Consider the following 22944-nt stretch of genomic DNA (forward strand, 5'->3'; position numbering starts at 1 on the left):
GAAAACAGATGCCACGCGCGACGTGCTTGTAGGTTTAAAGGCGACGCCGGCTGGGCGGCCGTGGCACGTGGAAGATGCACCATAGCAAACAAAGCTGCCGGGTCCTCCAGGCAGGTGCGGCCTTGACCGCGGCCCGGCAGCCAGGCGAGACAGACACCGAGAAGACGGAGCCACTTCCTGTGCATCCAGAGAAGCGTCCGGGCAGGGCAGCCCGAGGTCCCGCCAGACAAAGCTGCAGGCTTGGGAAGCGCCAGCTCAGAGCTGCGGACGGCGGACACTTGGGTGTCCCCGGGCTTCCGGCCACGTCAGCAAGCAGCCACAGCCAGGGCGGCCCGCGACGGGGAGACGAGGACGCACGCTGAGGACCGGCAGCGAGAGCCCAGACGGTGTCCCGGCAGATGCGACGAGGCTGGCACTCACAGGCCCGGGCACGTGAGCCGCCCTCTGGAGCCGTCAGGGACCTTCTCAGACACGGGCACCACCCGGCTGCCGCAGCCACCGGGCGTCACAGGCGTGCGCCCCTCCCCGCCTTGCTCCGGGCCCGTGAGAGCAAACACGGAATCTTCCCGCCATCTGGGAAGCACGGCTCGGCCCAGCTGTTCCCTGCTCCTGTCTTCCCCAGGGCTCCCCTGTGCGGTACAGAGACCCTGGCGCCCCCTGCCCCCCGGCCACTCACGCCTCATTCCCGGTGCTGGGTTCTGGCCAGAGAAGCAGCAAGGACCGTCAGGCTGCACAGGCCCCGGGAACACCGCGACTGGGAGCCGGGCGACCTGCCGAGGGCTGACCCTCCCCACGGGGGCCCAGGGGCGGGGTCTTCTTGGGTAAACGGAACACCTACTTCTTCACTGTGAACACGTTCGTAGCACTACACCTAAACCACCAGCTCCACCCGCTTGCTTGACCGTCTCCTCGACCTCTCACTCCAGACACGGAAACTGAGGCCATGGGGCAAGGTCACAGGGCAAGGCCTGGCACAGGTACGGAGCTGGGAGCCACCTCTCCAGGGACAGAAGCTGACACGTGGGTCCAGTGGAGATCAGTCACACGGACGTCTAGTATGGGCACCGGCTATAGAGAAGGTGATTTCCTTTTACATCAAGGTTCCAGTCCCACCGACCCTCAACTTTTCTGTGGTTTCTACTCACCGACGATCAGATTTGCAGCTACTAGAAACTTCACTGAAATAAGACAGTAAGAAGTATCCCCTTCCTCACCCTGGTCAACCCAGGGTAACAGCAAAGCCACCAGATTCCAGCGGTTGGCGGCAGCCTTCGTTCTCGGGGCCCCGTGAGCTGCCCGTGGTGGCCTCGCAAGGAACCAGCCACACCCAGCCTGGGTTTACTGAGTGGAGACAGGGCCCCGTCAGCACAGCGCTTTGAACCAGAGGGAGCCTCCAACAACCTGTTTCAACAAGGGCCGTCCAGAGGCTGTCACGACCCAGAGTGGATGGAGCCTGAGGAGGCGGGCAGAGTGTGGAGGTCGGGGCCCAGCTGGCCTTGGCCCTGCTCTGCACACCGTCCGTAGGGCATGGTGCCCGGAAACACCAGTGGGGGCCCTCAGGAAACACCAGCTTGAACCTGTGTCGGGGCCCCAAGGAAGAGACCTTCAACCTCTGGCCTGCTGGGCGGTCCTGGCCGTGGGACACCCGTGTGCCACCAGCTGAGCACAGGGCAGTGGCCCACCTTTGTCTCCTTCTCATTTCCTTCTGCGTGGAGCACGTAGGGATAGCCCTCCTTCTTGGGGTTTTCTGAGACAATGCGTACCTCCACACCTGGCAGCGGGGTCCCCACGGAACCTGCAAAGACAGAGAAGGAGAGGGCTGCACGCCTGGACGTCCTGCACAGAAGACGGTAGACGCCAGAGCGGAGGGGACCCAGTCACCTTAGGGAGGCCCTCGGCACCCGGGCCGAAGGCTGGGGCTGCCACCACCTCCCCCTCCGGCACCTAGCTCTGCTGTAAGGGCACAGGCGCCGGTGGCCTGTCCCCGGGGTCACCAGGAGCACCTGTGTGCAGAAGGCCGAGGAGGGACGAAGCAGGCAGGGAAGCCTGTCACCCGCTTTCTGGTTCATTTATTAGGCATCCATGGTTTGCTCGGTGTGTTCCAGAGCACGGGGGCAGCGGCCTGCTGTGCGCTGAGGGCAATGCGCAAGTCCCCACGGTGAAGGACCGTTGTGGCGGAGGTCCCGAGACCAAACGCTCAGCGTCTGTGAGGACTCACGTCCACTGGAATCAGTGAGGGATTGTCACGGGACAGACACCCGGGAGGCCAACTGTGAAACTCTACATCCGCACAGGATTCTGGGATCCTGGCCTCGTTTTGCCAGAATGCCGCTGTACTATCCTCGCAGCCCGCCCGTCTCTGCATCTGAGGTCCTGGGGGGCGAGGCCAGGGCGGTGTCCCTGATGGGCGGGGCGCATCCGGACCAGGTCCCTTCTGGCCCTTCGCGTTCTTGTTTTGCTTCCAAAGATTTTAAAAATCAAAGTTAAATCTATACAAGATACAATCACTCGTCACAAAGCACACAACTCAGTGGCATTCTGCACACGCGTGACGTGGGGCAACCGTAACCGCCACGTGGCTCCAGAACTTGCAGTCACCGGGCGGAGACCAGAGGCGTCAGCAGTCACGCGTTCTCCCCCACCCCCACAACCGTTCATCGGCTGCCTCGGCGGGTCTGCCTGCTCCGGACACTTCTACGAGGACCTGAGACACGGGTCCTCCCCAGTCCTGCTAGCGGTGCACGTGCATGGAGCCCGCGGCCGCGCGGGCAACAGGACTCTCGAGACGCCACACGGGAAGCGAGGGAGTCTCCTCCCCAGTGTGAGACACGGATACCAGACACAAGAAGCAGCCTCTGAACCCAGCCCCTCCAGCCCCCTCCTCCTGGCGCCGGGCTTGGCATCCCCTGGGCGCAGTGGAGACCAGATGCAGTGTTCCACACGCAGTCTAGACGCACCTGCCAGGGGACCTCGAGGTCACCTTTTCTGGATTAAACGGCCCCTTTCCCCTAGACTGTGGCAGTGACAAGTTTAACTCTGCTGCGTAGACTGTCCTTTCCTGGGCCTCCGGGCCTAGAGAGGTTGACGGGCTGGCGGCTCCCAGAACTCGGCAAACACGGCGCTTTCTGGCACCGCCGTATCACAGAGGGCAGGACTCGGGCAGCAGGTAGAAAAGGCGCCCGGGAGGAGCGGTCTCTGTGCCCCGTGCCCTCCACGCCACCACCCGCCGGCTCCGTACGGGAGCACAGACCGGGCACACGCTTCTTACCAGAAGGGGGTCCGTCCTCCTCTCTGAGAAACGCCAGCGCCCCCCGTCCTCCTCCCCAGCTTTCAATCCACTGGTTTCTCCTTGGAACATTTTTTAAAAGGAGAAAGCCGTCCTCCTCGGCTCCCCCTGCCCCTCTCTGCTCTTTTCTCCCTCTGAATGGCGAATGCTGCCAGCCGTTAAGATTTGTAACGGACGTGCCGACGGAATCTTGATTCATTACAGCATCGCAGACACGACAATACAGCTAAAACCTCCAGGCAGGGACGACCCTGGTTTCGGAGGCCTGACGTCCTGCAGGGTGAGGTCCACACAGAGAAGACGCAGTTCGGGGCAGGGGGAGGGGTCAGCAATGGAGCCCGAACCACGTCTGTCCCACCCCAGCTGGCCGGGCAGACCACAGGCAGCCACCAGCCCGCCCCCGCGGGGTCGGCTCCGCCCCCTCCTAGCGTCCCCCCCCCCCCCCCCCCCCCCCCCCGCCCGGGCACAGTCATAAAACGCAGTCTTTAAAACGGTCCTCAGCTCTCCCCAGATGACCGCAATTGGCCCGCGGCTCCGTCCGGAGTCTGGGGAGGGCGGCCAGACCGCGGCCGTCCCGAGAGAAGGGGGACAGGCCGGTAAGGCTGGAGCTGCCGTCAGCGCTTCCCCGAGCCGGCTGTAGAAGCCGCTGGCGCCTCTGATCTCCACCGCCAATTAGAGTGTGATTAGGCCCAGCGGCGCCTGGCCGTGAATTATTCATCTCCCTTCATGGTACCGTGAGGGCCACGGAGAAGGAACAACCGGAAGACCGACCCAGAGCCTGACTCTCAGCAAACAACCCTCTTCCAAGGCTGGCCTCGCCCCGGGCGCCCAGGCCAGGGTGTGAGAACCTGCAAAAACGGATCCTGGCGGTCCCCGGACCCACGGAGAGCGCCACACTCAGAGGCCACACAGGCAGCAGAGAGGGAGGGCCGGCCCGGGGCGACCCCGAGCTGGCAGCAGGTACGGGGGTCCCGAGTGTGATGCGAGCCCAGCCCAGGCATCACGGCGCGCAGACAAGACCAGAAGGTGCCCAGGACGCCCTGTCAACCTGGTTTCTCTAGAAACGACGCCACTTTACTTTTTTCCAAAGCAAACAGGATCGAACCCACCTGCTGGAGGCCTGCATTACAGAAAAAGGTCACAGGTATTTGATTCAAAGGTAAGACGAGCGACAAGGCCCCTGAGGCCTGGAGGAGAGCTGCAGCCTGACTGAAGATTCCAGAATTTCTGCCCAATAAATCTTGGGTTTCAGAAACTTTGGGATCCCCCTTCCACAGAGGGGGCCGGAAACGGCCAGGTCAGCTGGGCACGCTTGCGTGACCTCTGTCCAAGGCGGCTGCTCTCCCTGCTCACCTGAGGATCCTGCCCCCCCACCCCCCCACCCCATCTGCGGTGAGCCCCACGCGGGGCCTCCCTCGTGCACTCCATCCTGTCCTGGTCTTGGCTCTTGGCCTTGTGTCTGCTCTTATAATCAAGGCCCAGAAGGCTCTCTGTGCATCTCTGTGCCCCTCTCTCTGCCTCCAAACCGGGCCGTGCTGCTGCACTCCCGGCAAAGCGGGTGTCCTACTGCAACGGCACGAACACCTGCTCCGTGGCACAGCGGGTGTGCAACCCTGCCGCCCCCCAAGCCTCAGGGTCCTGGTCTGTCAATGGGTAAGCGCGCCCCAGCGCCAGGAGCCGCTCTGGACGTGGTGTGGCGTCTTCTCAGGCAGTCAAGTGCTCATCTGCCTTCGGACCCCACGACCCCCCCCGGGGACTCTCCCACGAGGCATATGTTCGCATGGCACCTGCACACGGACATTTATGACAGCCCTACTGGTAACTGGCCCAAACCAGACACAGCCCAGCGTCCTTCGGCTGGCGAAGCGGTAGCAAACAGCAGCCCGGTCCGCACCGCGGAATTCCGCTCGGCGCGGGAAAGGACATGTGTCCGTGTGGACGCCACACCCCGCGAAGGGACCCAAAAGGCCACGTCCTGTAGGACATTCCAGAAAAAGCACAGAGACAAGGTGCATGCCTGCCTGGCCTGGGGTGGGGGGTGGGGTGCCGAGCACGCACAAGGGGAGGGTCTGTGGCATCGGACGTTTCTGTGTCTCGAGTGTGATGGGGTCTACACGGTTAGGTGTGTTTCCAAGACTCACAGACTGAACGTGGACACGGTGAGTTTTATCGTACGTGCGAGATACATGCATGTGTGGATATAATCACAGACACAGAAGCGTTTGGTCTTATTTCTAAATGCGATCCCTCTCGTGTTGTGGACACCATGGAGGGGGTGCCTTGTGAGGACGGGGAGGGAGCTGAGAACAGAAACGGGGGGCACGTTCACTTCCCGGGCTTGGGCTCCGCTGTGGACTCCTTGCTAAGGACCCGGGATGTGAAAGTCTGAGCTGAAGTCGGAGTGGGGCGCCGGAGAAAAGGCTGGACTTAGGAAAGGTCATCCAGACAGAGGGCTCCCTCACCCCTGCCCCTATACCCTGCGTGGTTCCTGGATGGGACGCTCTGGCCAGCAGCAAGCCTGGTCTGCGCAGAAGTGGCAGGGGGACAGGCCCCAGCCACCTGGCCAACACCCCAAGAGAGTTCTCCGGCCCAGCAGGGCAGCGCGCTCCCCAGACCGGCCCCCCCCCCCGCCTCCCGAGGGCTCGGGGCACAGGGAGGGAGAGGACGCGGCTGGTGGGTACCTGGCGTGCGAGCCGTGGTCAGGGGGTTGGACAGGGCCATGCCGATCTCCGTCATCCCATAGCGTTCCAGCAAAGTGTGGCCGGTCACCCTTTGCCACTTCTCCAGCACAGGCAGGGGCAGGGCGGCGGACCCCGAAACCATCAACCTGCCGGCACGAAGGGGACAGGCAGTCTTAGGGACCACGAGTGGACACACACAGCTCTTCACTCGCCGCCACTGCCCTACGGTTCAGGACGTGAGCGGTAGTTGCGGGCTAAATTCTAAGTCTGTTTTTTGAAACGAATTTGTTGGGTGTATCTTAGGGTGCAAACGAGTCCTTCAAAGGAATGGGTAATTGAAGTAAAAAAATAACTTCAGGGTCTTTGAAGGCATTCTCTGCGAGCAATACGCTATTTATGAACCAGCCCAAACCTCAGCAGAGGTAGTAAGGCTTTGGTTTGGGAGAAACTGCTTCCAGGTCAGAGGGCGAGAGGCCGCCGGAAACACACGGCCCACAGATGGGCGCTGCTGTAGCCGGCTGGCTCGCGGAGGGGACAGTCGCTCAGGCAGCCCCCCCGGGGCGCTCCTGTCCCCGCCACACAGCTGGTTCTGTTTCTAGTTCACGAGGTGAGCTCACGAGGACCCGCCCCACCACGAGGCCAAGCCGGGGAGGCCTTGGGGCCTCTGCATCTCAGAAATCACCCTGGTTTCCTCTCTCTGATCCCACGCTTGCCCTTGGCTCTTTAGGTCTGGGGAACATGTACGACTGACGCCGCTCTTGTCCTGGGGGCCAGATGCCTCGTGAGGGGGATGGGAGGCGGGAGGCAGGCAACACCGGATGAGGAGCAAAGCAATGGGGGAGGGGGCAGAATCACGGCCATGTCGGATATTGGCTCGGATAATCCGGAATTCTCTCCAGGAAGCACAGTGGACGACCCTCCTGTGCTCCTCCTAAGAAGCGGGAACCAGGGGCGTGGAGCGGGGTGGAAGCCACAGGGACACACGCACAGATTTCAAGGTCAGGCTGGCGCAGCGGCTCACTCGGTGTTCCGCTGACTGGCTGTGCGGGCCTCATGGAGCCACACTCGGGTGACGTGTGCCTGCCAGTCCTGTGAGAAGTCACGGACTCTCAGGACTCCCACTGCAGCGACAAGCAGGGAGAAGCGTGCGGTGTCTGCAGGTGCACGAGACGGAGCGGAAGAAGCCTCACGCCGCCGAAGTGCCCACAAGATCCTGCGTGTCTCTGTCAGGAAGCGTGTTTGTCCAGGGATGTGGGAGGGTAGGGGTGGGGGTGCTCCGGAGGGGGGGGCGCTCAGGGGCCAGAGCTAGAGACCACGGCGGAGAGAGACGATGGGGGGCTGCGAGGAGCCATGCTGACGAGGGGTCAGAGTGGATGGGGCAGCCCTCTTCCTTCAGACTGGACCACCAGACAGACAGGCCGGCAGAGAGACAGCTGCACCTGGACAGACACGCGGCGAGATACAATACGGACGGACGTGCGGAAAGTACTAACGGCTAGATGTAGACTTTACAGGAAAGGGAAAGTGCTGCCTCCTAAAACCTAGAACTGCTTTACTGGAAGTAAGTTATATGTGTGATCTTTCAGACTTTCTGGGTAGGAGAGGGGACTGTTTTCACTTACCTAATTTTCTCCTCACAGACCGCACGTACAAAATCCTGGACGTGAGGCTGAGTGAAATGTGTGTCGTAATAATCCATCAACTTGGCATATATTGTAGGCACCGCCATAAATACGTTAATTCGTGGAGCTTCAGAACTTAAGAGCTTTTCCCAAACCTAAAAAGGAAAAAGGAGGGATACGGCAAAAACGTGAGAAACCACACACACACACACACACACACACACACACACACACACACACTCAGACGCGTGCCATCTGCTTCCAGAACAGTTTTCTTTGTGGAGACCGCTCCTTTCCTTCGGCTCTGAGGGGCCCGTAAGCGGCTCCCGTCACTCTCACGGGGTGACACAGCCTCTGGCCACTCCGTGGACCCGCTGTGCCAGCGACACTGGTGTCTGCTGCAGGGTGACCTGTGGGGGACAGCAAGTCGCGAGAGGGGGCGCGGCTCCGGCGTCGGCCCGGTGCCAGCAGCGGCGGGGCACCTCACGCCCTCCCGAGGGGCACCGGTGAGCCCCGGGTCAGCACAGCGCCCGGCGCCAACAGAGGTGGTGAATGCGCCACCGTCCCGGCTCATCGGAAAGGCACGTGCATTTTGTGTCACTCGGCAACAGACGCTTCTTGCTTTCGTTCAAAAGCGCTTCACGTGTCGCCCAGTCCTGGAGGCAGCTGGGGCAGCACACTCCCTCCGCGGCTCCCCTCCCCACGGCGCTGCCTCGTAAGCCCCGGTCGTGGGGGGTGGGGGTGGCGCAGAGCTCACGGCACTGGGCCCCCGGTGCCCCGGACACATGTGGACCTCGGCCCGTGGCATTCGAGGGCCTGGCACCTCACACGCTGCCCCTTGACTGGGCTCTCAGGGAAACGATACCGTTCCTTTACAGACGATGATGGGCACCCCCACGTGACAAAGCATGTAAGGAAACAGGAAGATGTGACCCATGATTAGGAAAAAAAATGTCTTTGAGCAGAGCCTCAAAGATCCAGATGTTGGAATTATCAGACCGGGAACCGGAAGCGATTACGACAAACGGCTACAGAATTTTGAAGAAAAGGTGAACAAAACAAGAGAAAATCAAGGATCTCATCGGGAATGTGGAAATACAAAAAAGAACCATCACAAAACCAGGAGACATACTGTCCAAAGTCACGAGTTCCCCGGACAGACTCAGACACGGATAGGAAGGCACAGAAGGACAGAAGCAGTCGGGCACAGGCCGGTGGCAAAGGTCTACGCTGAAAGTGACGGGACAGGACGGGAGACAGAGCAGTGCGGGCGACGCGCGGGCAACCGAGGAAACGGCGGCCCGGCAGCCGCGGCACTGACGAGCCGGCGGTCCTCTGCCGCCCGGCCGCAGCGTCGCCACGTCCCCCGGGGCCCCAGGCCCCTGGCCGCATTCGTGTGGGAGGGTAAGGACCCAGCAGAGCCGCAACAACTGTGACAAGGGAGAGCAAGCGTGGACGACTCATAGCTCTCAACTCCCCACCTGCTCTAAAGCAACGGTGGCCAACGTAGCATGCTGCTGGCCCAAGCTCAGACCCCCAGATACGGGCCGACCAGCGCCCGGAAACAGACCGCCACGCACGGCCGACTGGGTGTTGACAAGGGAGCCCCCCTTCAGCCGGGGAGAGGTCACCTTTCCAGCGGACAGTGCTAGGACAACTGAACACGTACCCGTGAAGGATGAATCTGAGACCCTCACCGCGCACAAAAGTTAACCCAGAGTGAATCAGAGACCTAAATGCGTGAGCTCAAACCATAAAACTTCTGGAAAAAAATCTTCGTGATCTTGGTTGGGCAAAGATTTCTCAGCGGTCACGCCACAAGTGCGATCTATGAAATGAACAGATACGATGGATTTCACCAAAACACGTGTTTCAGAAGATACCATTAAGGCAATGAAAAGACAAGCCAGACCGGGAGGAAATGTTTGCAAACCATCCATCCGATGAAAGACTTACGTCCAGAACTTATGAAGAACGCTTACGACTCAGTAAGATAAACAACCCAATTTAAGAAGGGGCAAAAAACCTAAAGAGACGGCTCACCGAAGATACAGGGGTGCAAATAAACCGTGAAACATCGCTCCACCTGACTGGTCAGTAAGGAAATGCAGATCGGAACCACGAGGGATCTCACTGCACACCCTCCACAGTGAGTGTAGTGGTAACTTCCAACAAGTGCTGGTGAGGACGTGGAGAAACTGAGGTCCCCGCACACCCGGGTGAAAACGTAAACCAGGAAAGAAGGGATCTGGAAAACAGGCTGGCGGTTTCGGAAAACACAAAACGTAAACCCGCGCCGCGATGTGGCGATCCTGTCCCTGCAGATACCTGTAAGGCAAACGGAGACAGGTCCACACAAGGGTTTGCGTGCGAACGTTCACGGCAGCGCCGCTCCCACCGGGCAAAACTACGAGTCTCCCACGGGCCCGACGGACGGTTCGGGGGCGAGCGGAGCACGTGCGGCCGCACGACGGGGGCCGCTGACCCCCACGCTGCAACGTGGATGGAGCGGAGACGTTGTGCTCAGTGACAGAAGACGTACAGAGGACACTGTGGGCGGTAGGACTCCCCGTACGTGCAGCGTCCAGGAAGGGGAATGCGCGGGGACGGCGGTGGATGGCGGTCACCGCGTGGGAGCAGGGGTTGAGACAAAGCCCGAGAGACCACATTTATGAAGACTCCCTGAATCATTTACGGTGGTGACTTGCATGGCGTGAACAACGCGTCGACAGCCGCAGGAAAGACGCGACACGGTTCAGGGAAACGAGCTGGGAGGCTCACGAGCCAGCGGGGGGGGGCAGGGGGAGCACCCCACAAGGGAAGGCCGGGTCATCACTGTGCAAGTTACGGACTCCGGATTGTTTAAAGCAGCACGGGTGCATTGGAGGAAAGAAAAGACTGACGGGACTGCGAGCCCGGACACAGGAACGATCAAGAGAACAGAACGAAAGCGCCAACCGCCAACATCAGAGTTAAAGGAGACACCACCTCAGAGCCCAGGCACCCCGGAAGGACAGGGAGAGAAGCACGAACTACTTCAGGCCAATGCATTTCACAATTTTAATGGTGCACAATTTCTTTAGAAACAAAAATGGGGTACCCGAGTGGTTCAGTTGGTTGAGTGCCTGACCTTTTTTTTTTTTTTTTTTTTACTGTTTGTTTAATTTTGAGAGAGAGACAGAGAGAGAGAGAGAGAATGCGAGCAGGGGAGGGGCAGAGAGAGAGGGAGACGTAGAATCGGAAGTAGGCTCCAGGCTCTGAGCTGTCAGCGCAGAAACCGACATGGGGCTCAAACCCACAAGCTGTGAGATCATGACCTGAGCCAAAGTCAAATGCTTAATCGACGGAGCTACTCAGGTGCCCTGAGGACCTGACTCTTGATTTCGGCTCAGGTCACGATCCCAGGGTCGTGGTATGGAGCCCCATGTCGGGCTCTGTGTTAAGCGTGGAGCCTGCTTGTGATTTTCTCTCTCTGTCCCTCCCCCCCACACCCTCCCGGCCACGCTGTCTCTCTCTCAGAAATAAAAAATAAGAACAAGTAAAATAAACACAGAAACTTACCAAAACTGACACAAGAAACAAAACAGGAACCATTAGAAGTCTCGAATCCGTTAAAGAAACGGAACCCTTTGTTAAAACCCTTCCTGGAGAGGTCTGGCCTGGATGGCTTCCGTGGTGAGTTTGAGCAAACCTCATGGGAGGGACAGCCGCGGCCTTCACACCAACCTGCCTGGTGGGGGAGAGGCCCTTCCCGAGGGGAGCACGGCCCCGACACAGAAGCCCAGCGAGGACGCCCCCAGAGGGCTACAGACCTGCCTTCCTCATCAACCCAGATGCAAAAGCCTTAACAGAACGTCAGTAAATCAAACCTAGCAACACATAAAAGGACAGCACGTCCCGACCACGGGAAGTCTGGGCCGCAAGGTTAGGAAGCTTGAAACGTGAAAACCTTTGATCAGCATAACCAGCCGTGTTAGCAGACTAAAGGGAGAAAGAGATAATAAGCAAATCAAGGGGGAAGAGGCTGTGTGATCATCGCGATAGGTAAGACACCTGTGATACCCTGTCCCCTCTAAGAGAAGAAGTCTCCGCAGACAGGGACGCGACACGGACGTCCTCAGCTGGTAAACGGCACCTACAAACCCAGCAGCTAGCATCACACTGAACCGGGAACCGTCAACGCTTTCCTCGAGACCGTGAGTCGAGGACGTCCACGACGGTCACCAGTTCCAGATCAGAGTTACAGAAGTAAAAGTTGTCTGTATCACAAGACAGTGTTAAAAAAGACACTGTTTGTGAAACACCAGACTGGGGAAAGGTTCATAGCGTGTAATTCTGACCAAGGCCTTCTACCCAGATTATATAAAGAAGACCTACAAGTCAATAGTAAAAAAAACACCTCAAAGAGATTTTGAATGGCCAACAACATATGAAAAACTGCTCAGGAGAAATACGAATTTTATAACAAAAACAGGGTGGTGCTGTGCACACAGGAAGGTGGCTGAAATGCAAAACCCCGGACAACTGTGCTGTGCTGCCCCCCTCGCTGGCGACAAAAGCAGGGGGCAGAAGCCACGGTTCGGCAGTTTCTCCTGAAGTCAAACGCACACGACGTCCTGACCCAGCAGTCCTACCCTGGGGTATGTACCCCAAGGAAAGGAAAATCTGTCCCTGCAGGAAGTTCCATGACGATGTCCTGGCGGCTTTACTCGTAAAGCCGAAGTGGAAAGCCCCCAATGTCCCCCAACAGGAGAATGGAGGGACAGCAGCGGAGAAGGGATGAGCCACTGTCGCGTGAACGCGGACACATCTCAAGAACGGTCAGGGACGGCAGTCTCTGTGCCCCCATCACTCGTGAGGCTCAGGAGACCAACTGCCCTACAACAGGACGACAGAAGAGGTGGCCGCGTCCGGGGGGGGGGGGGGGCGGAAGGGGGCACGGCCAGCCTCGCAGGGCGGGGACAGCGGGCCTCACACACGCACACTCACCGCAACGCGGCGAAACACACACTATCTGGGCATCACACCTCAACAGAAGGAAGCAAAAACACACACACGGGCACAAATCCAACCGTCTCGCTCCAACGGCTGAGAGCCACACGACCGCGACGCCAATGTGCGCGAGGACACGGAGCCACCCTCACACTTGCCGGTGGCGGTAAGCGCCCTTCCACATGCGTGTCCGTGGCAGGTCACGGCCGAGAGACACGTCCACAGAAAGAGCCTTATGAGAGTGTCCTCAGCGGCCTGACTCACGATGTCCTCGGACTGGAGACCATGTCCTTCGATGGCAGCGCGGGTAAGCAGTGGGACCCAACACGGTGACACAAGAGACCAAGGGAGCCTCAGGGCAGCACAGGAACGAACCTGAGCACGGCGCCACGGGCTGAAACGTCAAGTCCGTTCTAGCGAGTCCGTTCAGGGCAGCCGTGCGGCCAGGGGTGGGGGGAGCAGGGCGGAGAGAGAGGACGGGAAGGGCCTGGGCCAGAGCCCCGCCGGGAAGAGGCGTGTGCGTGCCAGGCCCATCGCTCGACCGTCCAGACGGGTCTGTCTGTCTAGAAAGTGGGCAGGGCCTCAGCCATCTCAAAGCTGCAGACTCTCTGTTCACTTAACACCACCAAGGACCCCGCAGCTCAGAAACGACACAGACGGATGAAGGGCAGAGTGAGGCCGGGAGCCTCGGGGGAGGAACACGCCGTGAGGACGGGCACACGGGAGGCCCGACAACGAGGCCCCGGCTGGACCTCCCGCTGCGGAACGAAGCAGAGCCGGTGCGGTCGGCTGAGCCACGGACCCCAACGTCCGATTCTTCACCAACATGGACACGTCACCTCGCGTGGCAAAAGGGGCTCTGTACCTGCGGTTAAAGCTTTTGAGGAGGGAGGGTACCCTGGACACGCAGGTGGCCCGATGTGACCACGGGGTCCACGTGAGGCAGTCAGAGCCCGGGGCGAGGTGGCCACGAGTCAAGGGCACAGTGCCGCCCGATGCTGGAGGAAGCCAGGACCAGCCTGTCCCGAAGCCTGCAGACGCGAGCCACCCTGCGCGCACCCCGACATCACCCTGGAAGACTCACCTTGGACTCCTGACTTGGGAACCGTGAGGGATCTGTGTGTTGTCGTCAGCCCCCCGCCCCGCCCCGGTCTGTAATCCTTTGTTACAGCAGCAGCGCAGAACTCACACAGCCACAGGGTCTCACTGCAGAGCAAGGCGCCCCTGGTCCCCGGGCGCCCAGATCCAGCCATGCCCGCAGCCCGTCCCCCGCTTACCAGCTCTGCGCTGAACTCGGGCAGCATCACACAGGTGGCGCCCACCCAGAGGGGACACAGCAGCTTGTTGACCACGCCGTGCACGTGGTGCAGCGGGAGACTGTGGAGGATCACGTCGTCCTTAGTCCACGCCCACTTGTGGACCAGCCCCGTCACCTGTGGGAAGAAGGCTCGGCCTCAGATGGGAAGGAAGCCACCAGGCTGGGGAGGGGAGGGGAGGGGATGGGAGGAGAGGAGGGGAGGGGAGGAGGGGAGGGGAGGGGAGGGGGGAGGGGAGGGGAGGAGGGGAAGGGAGGAGGGGAGGAGGGGAGGGGAGGAGAGGAGGGTAGGGGAGGGGAGGGGAGGAGAGGAGGGGAGGGGAGGAGAGGAGAGGAGAGGAGGGGAAGAGAGGAGGGGAGGGAGGGGAGGAGAGGAGGGGAGGAGGGGAGGGGAGGGGAGGAGGGGAGGGGAGGGGAGGAGGGGAGGGAGAGGAGGGGAGGGGAGGAGGGGAGGGGAGGGGAGGGGAGGGGAGGGGAGGAGGGGAGGGGAGGGGAGGGAAGGAGGGGAGGGGAGGAGGGTTAGGGGAGGAGGGGAGGGGAGGAGAGGAGGGGAGGGAGGGGAGGAAAGGAGGGGAGGAGGGGAGGGAGGGGAGGAGGGGAGGGGAGGAGGGGAGGGAGGAGAGGAGGGGAGGACAGGGGAGGAGGGGAGGAGAGGAAGGTTAGGGGAGGGGAGGGGAGGGGAGGAGGGGAGGGGAGGGGAGGAGAGGAGGGGAGGACAGGGGAGGGCAGGGGAGGGGCGGCTCCCACTCTGGTGCCCGGTGCCCAGTCCTTCACGGCTTCTGAAGGTGACGGTGGCCTTGTGACCACGGTCTGCTGGCTCACGTGCCGACCCCCGTGTCCAAGAGCAGAGCTGGACACGGCCAGGGCTTTAGTGTGGGGATCCCAAGTCCCCTGCATGTGCCCGTGGTGGCTCCCCTCGCCCCCGCCCCGCCCCCGGCAGTCAGGGTGCAGTTCTGACTCCGGCAGGCCCTGGGATTCCGGGCCTCGGCAGAGTCTGGCCGCCCACCCTCCACCGCCAGGTGCGGCACCGCCCTCACCCCAGCTGAACCGTCACAGAACCCGGAGCTGGGTTTGCTGCCACAACCTTGGCTTTCAGTGAGAAGCAGTGTGGGACACCCCCCTTTGAACGTTCTCAAGATCGCCAGTGGGGACGTCGTCCTGCACACCTCAGTGACCGCTACGGGCAAACCCACGTGACCCGCTCGCCCCTTTGCAAACGTCAGCCGAGGGATGGGGTCTCCTCAGACACAGAGCACGTCTTGCAGGGGAGACAGAAAACACATCGTGACACCCTGCCTGCAGTCAGCCCGGACTCAGTTTACCCCGACGTACGGGACCGCTTTGGGCCAAGACTTAACCACTTCACCTTCGGGGTCCTGAGCATCGGTTCTATTTTACCGCTCCTAGCGTGTAAGGGTCTTTATCATCCATGCAAACGGCTTCCGGAAGTAGGAAGGATGTACGTTAAAGGTAAACACAGCGGCTGGGGAGTTTCCCAGAGACGCCGAGGCCACAGAACACAAAAGTCACACCCAAGGTGTGGGGTCCACGAGTTCCTGTTTTCAGGTTTCCCAAAGAAGCCCCACTTCAGGTGCCGATCACGCGTCTCGAACATTCGCCTCACGGCTGCTCTCCCCGAAACCCCTCAACGTCACGTGTCGGAGCACGTTCGGTCTCTCGCTTGCGGCACGGCCCCACGGAGCCCCTCGGAGGGACGCCAAGTTCCCCTACACCCGAGTGAGCCCCCTTTCCCAGAGCCGCCCCACCCGGGGTGGCGGGGCGGGCGGTCACGTCTCGCCGTGTGCTGCCGGCAGGGTCGGTAGGACGGGGGCAGCCGCGAGAGGCCCCCCCCAGAAAAGGACAGGAAAGCCAGACCGACCCCAGGGGCCCCAGCACAACGGCGTGCGAGCACTCACCATGGCCCTGATGTTGTGATGAGTGCTCAGGACGCCCTTGGGCCTCCCTGTGGTCCCGCTGGTGTAGATGATCATGGCGCCTCTGTCTCTCCAGTTCTGCTCCGGCACCCGCCACTCCCCGGGCGCCTCGGCCGCCGCACCGTAGACCGTGGGCGGGAGGGGCAGCAGTGGGACCCCCAGCCTCCCGACCACCGGGCCCAGCAGCTCCACGTACTCCTGGCCAGCAAGGACCACGGCGCTCCGGGAGTCCCGGATGACATACTCCAGCTCGGCCTGTGGGTGCTTCCTGTAGAGGGGGACGGCGACACCCCCGCTCATCCACGAGGCCCACTGCGCGACCACGTAGGAGACGTCGTTGGAGCACATGAAGGAGACCCTCTCCTCCTGGAGGTCCCCGCCGGCACACCCGAGGAGCCGGCACAGCTCCCGGGACAGGCGGAGGCTGTGGTGGTAGAGGTCCTTGTACGTGTGGCGGCCGTGCTGGTCAACGAGGGCAATCCGGTCCCCGAAGGCCAGGGCCCGGCTGAACACGGGGGCACTCCTGTCCGAACAGGCCGCCGGGGCCGTGTGCAGGGGGCTGCCTCGTCTGCATCTCACGGGAGCCGGCCGCCGGGAGGCCGCAGCACAGAGCAGGCGCCGGAGGGACATCACGGGTGGGGGGCAGCACCGCACCCACAAACGTCCAAGTGGATTTACCTGGGGCGGGGCCGGGAGAGATAGGGCGCCACAGGTTACCGCCGCCAGAGCGGGGGTGGAATTGTCCAGATGGTGCCGGCCGGCCCCCGGGCACCAGCTGACATTCCGAACCGAAAGCCACCGCGACACGGCACCTTCGGGACCCACCGCCCAGGGCCCCGGCCTCGTACTTGCTCGTTAAAGGACCTCAAAAATGCAGTTTATAAAACAACTAAACTAGGCAAAAACCAAGGAAAAGCAAGTTCAAGGCCCTTCAAGTAAATTCTGAAAAACTTACTGGCTGGAGAATTACTAGCTACGAGGAGGGAGCACCGAGGGCCGCCGAGCACCTGTTCTCTGTGCCCCCCGCGGGCGCAGCCTGGAGGCCGGGGCACCCGGAACCCACACACAGGCCGCGCTTCGGCTCTGCACGCACCCCTCCCTGGAGCGCGGTCCGGAACGCGGCGGCCTGCAGAGGCCCAGACAAAGTGAGTCTGCGGGTCTCAGGTGCGTCAGTCTGGGTTTAAGCCGAAGGGGACTCTTCCCTCTCCGTCAGAATCAGGACCCCGGGGCCAGGAGAAGGAAGAGCCCTCCGGGAGGGGCTGTGGTCGGCTGACTTCCCCCTGCACTTGTGCTGAGCGCCCAGAGAGGGGAGCCTCCTGCAGCAGGCCGCTCGGCTCCGGGCCACCACCTCCTGGGGACAGCCAGGGGCGTCAGCACTTAGCAGGAGAGGGTGCAGGCTTTCAAGACTGCTTCCACTGGACCGCAGTTTAGAGCTGAAGTTCAGCTCAATTCCAGGGGTCAGGAGCCCACCTGCTACCTGGAGCCTCTGCCACCAGCACGACCGGAAGACCCCGGGTTGTGCGACCGTTCGCTCTGGGTTGAAATCCCCAATCTCGCAGCTCCTTCAGCTCTCACTGCTCCTCACTGTGCCCCCCTCCCTGGGCGCACCCCGTGGCCTCTGCCCCTTCTGGGCTCTGGGTCGCCGGCAGTGAAAATGCACGTCCCGCACTAGGATGTGTCTGCGCCCCGTAACCCCCTTCGGCTGCGGCCGGGCTGCTCAGTGGGCAAGGAAACCACCTCGGACTTACTTCACACAAAGAAACTTCCAAGGTGCCCAGCCCCCAAGTCAGAGACAGAGCCCAGCCAAGCCCACGCCCCCCCCATCCCGGAAGAGGCCCCCGCCCCCGCAGCAGAGCCTCCCATCCCAGCCAAGCCCACCAGAGCCCACAGCCGGTCAGGAGGCATGAGCCCAACCAATGACCGCACACCGCCCGGTCCCTGGAGGGTGGGGTGGGGGAGGACAGGCACAGGGACCCCGGAGGGCACCTCTGGATATGCCACAGGCTGACGGGATGCCTGCCGTCCAACAACACTGTAACAGAAGCTGTACATCTTGCCCCCTTCCCAGCAGGCCCAGCAAAACGGAGACCAGGAGGGGCCCAGGCGCCCCCACCGCCTCCCCCATGCTCTGTCTCCCACTCTCTCCCCCCACTCCCCCTGCTCAGCAAGTTCTCCCCCTGACAAACCCTGGCTTTACTCTTTCATTCATTTGCCACAGGGGAAGACTAATGTGTTATTGTTTGTTTCACGAAGGAAACGGTTTTGTTCTCTGTTCTTAATTTAAAAACAAATTATACACAACACTTTATAATTACCCAACAAAACAAACAGGCTGCGGAAGCGTGAACTGTGCTTTGTGCGAGCCCCTGAGCCCCTCGGCAAGCAAGCGGTGCGCCATGCAGTGTGGGGGCCCCCCCGTGCGGCGCGGCAGGCCGAGGCTTTCTCCTGCGGCCTGGGGGCTCCGCAGGGAGGCTCTGGGCAGCCTGGCGGGGGGCCTGCTCCAGCAGCCACCAGGGGGGACCCCGCCCGCACCGCAGGCCTTTCGGGACCCCCTCAGCTCCCGCTGCTGGCGGAGGCCCCGGGCGAGTCCGCCTTAACAGTCCACAGCCTCCAGCCGCCTAAGGGTCGGTTCTCAAACATACCGGACCCCACGCTATTTCCAGATGAAAGAGGCAGTCACTCAAAGCCCCCGCGTCCTATCACTTCTCTGGGTCCTTGTCCTGCCCTCTTCCCGTGGGTCAGAGGCGGATCCGTGGCTGGGTCTGCACGTCTGCTACTATAAAGAAATCTGACAAATGGTAAAGGAGAGAGCTGGGCTCAACCAGAGAAAACAGTAAATGTGATAAACGTGTTTCGGAGAGAAAGTAAGCTCGTGAAGAACAAAGCAGGGTAGCTTTGACAGGTTTCCTTTCCTCACTTCTAGCAAATTCTTCTCTATTAGCCGTAGTGGCCAGAGGGAAAAGAAGGGAGTCTGCGGACAGAAAGCCTGCCACCAGGCACTTCTGGGCCACGCGGAGGCCGGCTCTTCTGGGGGAGAGCACAGGACAGGTGCTCAGGGCGCTAGCTGGGGGTGCTAAGGAACGGAGCACCCCAGCAGCCGCCAACAGCTGCCTCCTCCACCTCTGTCCCCAGGAGGCACCGGAGGGGGTGTCAGGCGCGGGGCCGTGACTGCAGCCACAGAAATCCACGCCACTTTCCTTTCATCCACATGTGCTCCCACGTCTCCCCTCCAGGCCCTCAAAGAACAGACACCTCCTGCCTCCCTGTCACTGGGAGATGGGGGTACGCTGCCTGCGTGTCCCGGGGTCCCGGGAGCTGCGCCACACCAGGGGCAGACGGCACCGAGAAGCTGGAGTCTGAGCCCTTGGACCCCGTGCCCTGGGGTCAGTCCTGAGAACCGGAAAGCAGGGCTGAGCCCACCCTCCCTCCCTCCCTCGCCGGGGCCTCGGCTGGCCCCGTAAACAGGGCTGGGGACGGACGGGGCAATGGCCCCAAGAGGCGGACATCTGACTTCCACCCCACAGGCTTCACCAGCCACAAGCCAGGCTGCCCCAGGGCATCGACTCAGCCACCCAAAAGGATGCTTCACAGTCAGCTCAAGATGAGACCAAAAAGCCCCAGAAAACACAAGCCCTGTGTTCCCACAGTGGTATTTTTAAAGCATAGCCTCAGAAAATACTCGAGACGGGCACCACGACGCACAAATGGGACGATCGCTGCGATGTTATTTACGATACGGAAAACTGGGACTCAACCAGAGGGTCCAGAAGAGGTTTAAGGAGATCAGGGTGAGCACGGGGGGCCGGGGCCCCAGCCCAGCTGTGGAGGGCGCGTGCTGACCGCCAGGAAGCGTCCTGCAGTGCCACTGAGGGAAAAAAACGGTTGCAGCTGAGAAGCCTTGAAGGCGGACACCAGGTGATCGGGGGGTTGTGGGAATCAGGTGATTCTTGGCTCCTCTCAGTGCTTCCCAATTTTCTCCAATTCTTCTGAAATGAGCACGTACAACTTTCACAGTCCAGTGTTTCCAAAGCCTAATAAATGTCATTTAGTTTCTAAAAGTGGAGATGCTCCAACTGCAGCATTATTTTCTTCTACGCAAAAGAGACAAAAATATAAAACCATGTGTTTTGGGTGGTGGGTCTGCAGGGCGTCTGTAGCTCTCCATAGCTCTTTAGTTTCTCAAAATGATAGAAGCAAATAAAAAGGAGACAACAGCGTTTTTCCTTCAGTTAAAACTGCCGGTTCGTGGGGCGCCTGGGTGGCTCAGTCGGTTGAGCGTCCGACTTCAGCTCAGGTCACGATCTCGCGGTCCGTGGGTTCGAGCCCCGCGTCAGGCTCTGGGCTGATGGCTCAGAGCCTGGAGCCTGCTTCCGATTCTGTGTCTCCCTCTCTCTCTGCCCCTCCCCCATTCATGCTCTGTCTCTCTCTGTCTCAAAAATAAACATTAAAAAAAAAAAATTAAAAAAAAAAAAAAAAACTGCCGGTTCGTAAGAGGCTTGTGCAGACGTGGAAACATCGGTGCCGATGAAGCAGCTCCTGCGGCGGCCGCGTGGACGGGGACACACGAGGCATCTCCCGCTACCAGTCTGAGCGTCTGGAGGCCGGCGAGACCGGGACAGATGCCGTGAGCGGAGGGCTCCCGGAAGCACGGCCTCAGGCCAGAATCCCCGCAGCTAAGGTAAGAAGGAGCCCGCCGGGCAAATGTCCGGGGAAGGAGCCACAGGGCGCACGTACTGGGCTCCCAGGGGGTAGTTCGTGGAGCAGATTCTGAGACGTGGCCCTCCCAGGGCTCACCGGGGGCCTCACAGCAAAAATTACTTTTAATTTGGGGAAATACTGCCAGAGTCCCCTCCAGAGAGGATGTGCTAATGTATTCTGGCACCAGACCTTCAAGACGGCTTTTAAGTTGCCCACGTAAGTGACCCTGAAATGACTCGTCATGAACTCTTATAGACAGGGCTAGTCTTCAAGATCAGGGGATCAGGGCCCCGACGGGAACAGGCAAAAACATACCTCTATCCAGGGCAGATGACTGTGTGTCATCCTCCTGGACACCTTTGGGTCCAGAAGGACCAACAGACCCTTCAGGAAGACAGCCCCACCTTCCAGCCACAGGGCCTCCTTGGTCACGGGGACTCCACCACCCCCAGCGGCTCAGCTTCGACTGCCACTGCCGCCAAGTAAATGCGGTCAGGCCACGGGTTCTCCCTGTCTCAACGACCCAGCTCCACGAAACTGCTCTTGGGTCACCAGCCGGCCCCAGATGGCCACGGGCGCCGGGCTGCGATGTGGCAGGATCCCGGCCAAAGACCAGAGGAACCTGCATTTTGGTTTTCTTCTCCCAGGACACGCTGCTTTCAGGTTCCTCCAGCGGTGAGGAGCCCAGCCCGAGACCCCACAGAGGCCGCTGGTTATGCTCACCACCCGGACTCTCCGGCGGAACCGAAGCCCACGGGGCATCAGGAAGGTGGCGGGGTCACACCCATGGCTCAGAGCACAGGCTCCAGAGTCAGCACAGGCCTGCACCGGATCCTCTGCTCCTCCCCCCTGGTTTCTGCACCTGCCTAAGCCTTCACTTCCCTTTGGTTACAAGGCCTGCGTGCACCCTGTGCAGGAAGGACCCAGGGGCCCCGCAGCAGGAATCACTTCCTGAGTGATACTTGCATTCAAACGAGGGTGGCTGCTTTCTAAATGAGTAAGAGCGCACGTGACGGCCCCCAGAACCCGAAAGTCTGTATTTCTAACAGGCATCACGGTGCGTCCAGGACCGCTACCCTCAAATCAAAAAACCCAAAGGGGGAAAGTCCTGCTCAAACCCGGATCCGTATCAGGAAGTAAAAGACTGTTTCAAAAGTGCCGCCTGGAGGCGTGACACGGGCCCAGGCCGCGTTCCACCCGGCTGATTCGGTCCGCCCTCGGGCACGGCCCCGCACCTCGCGGCGCGCCAAGACGCTCAATGGTAGCAGCGCGGCCCCGGTGCCCCCGCAGACACCTGCCCCCTGGGGGCGGCGACGCAGCCATTCCCCGGAGTGACGGGCGCTCCCGCCGCTGACTTCTCGTCCCTCCCCGGCTGGCGCCCCACTCATCGCCTCTCAGAGCCCGGCTGCTCGGCCGGGCGGACCCGCCCCCTGGGCGCCCGCCGCACGCAGCAGGCAGCGAGGACGACGCGCAGGGGGCGCGGGCACCTCAGGCCCGGCGGAGACGGGAATGATTTACTTTACACGCGGCGACCCGGCGACCCCGGCACGGAGGCCGAGCACGGACAGCGGGCGCCCGGGCGCCCGACCCCCTCCCCCCCGCCTCGGCACGGCCGAGGAGGCGGGGCCGGGACGCGGAGGCCTGCGCGCGGGGACGCCTGCGGGGCCGGGGACGGCGGGCTCTACCTCGGCCCGCGCGGCGCTCGCTCCTCCTCCTCCTCCGGCTCGCGCTCCTCCTCCGCCTCCCCTCGGGCCGGAACCGGAACCGCGGCTGCGCGCGCACCCCGGGTCCGGCGCCGGAGCGCGTCCACCCCCACCCTCCCGGCGCGCGCGGCGCCGCGGCGGCGGGTTCCGGGCGCGAACGTTCCCGGCGCCGACGGCGGGAGGCGCCCGCCGGGAGGGTGTTCGCTGTAACCTCGGTCGGTGGACTAGACACCCGGCCGCTGGGCTCCCGACTGGACCAGAGCGTCTCAAAACTGTAGCTACCGGCGGGGCGTGACGGGGCTCGGCTGCGCCACCGCTGCGGGTGTTTGAACTCGGGGCGAGAGTCCGTTCGTTTGGCTGAAACGTGTGATTTTTTTTCTAAAGTAGAAAACAAACGCACGCAAGCTGTGCGGTCCAGCGGTGCGTGGGCGCAGGTCGTCCTGGATCGCGCACGGCCCTCACTGCGGTCGGTCCTCCCGGGAGGACGCCGCTGGACCTGGGGCCGCGGGGACTCACGGGTGGCGCTGGACCTGGGGGTGCGGGGGACATGGGGACACGGGACACACGGGTGGCGCTGGAGCAGGGGTGGCGCGTGGGTGACACAGGGGGCGCGGGACCTGGGAGTGCAGGAGGCACGGGGACACACTGGTGGCGCGGGACCTGGAGCAGGGTGACAGGGGTGGCGCGTGGGTGGCCCAGGGCCAGGGGCCCAA

The 22944-nt window shown here is 61.6% G+C and overlaps 1 protein-coding gene across 7 annotated transcripts in view; it reads right to left on the reverse strand.

Moving 5' to 3' along the window:
- The window catches only part of ACSF3 (acyl-CoA synthetase family member 3), a 50931-nt gene extending 28674 nt beyond the window's left edge, over positions 1–22257 (reverse strand). The window contains exons 1-6 of one of the 7 annotated variants that reach the window (XM_030297911.1): positions 22214–22257; positions 15813–16508; positions 13859–14014; positions 7590–7744; positions 5968–6113; positions 1683–1795 (exon numbers count right to left, since the gene is read on the reverse strand). In XM_030297911.1, the coding sequence (XP_030153771.1) occupies positions 1683–1795; positions 5968–6113; positions 7590–7744; positions 13859–14014; positions 15813–16460 (1218 nt within the window). In that variant the 5' untranslated portion in view covers positions 16461–16508; positions 22214–22257. Of the gene's footprint in view, positions 1–1682; positions 1796–5967; positions 6114–7589; positions 7745–13858; positions 14015–15812; positions 16509–16785; positions 17919–18472; positions 20066–20843; positions 21753–22213 lie in introns of those variants that run through there. The other 6 variants (XM_030297907.1, XM_030297912.1, XM_030297913.1 and 3 more) reach the window with 6 other exon arrangements.
- Positions 22258–22944: the final 687 nt, after the last annotated feature.

The sequence above is a fragment of the Lynx canadensis genome, chromosome E2 (assembly GCF_007474595.2).
Source record: "Lynx canadensis isolate LIC74 chromosome E2, mLynCan4.pri.v2, whole genome shotgun sequence".
Classification (NCBI taxonomy): domain Eukaryota; kingdom Metazoa; phylum Chordata; class Mammalia; order Carnivora; family Felidae; genus Lynx; species Lynx canadensis.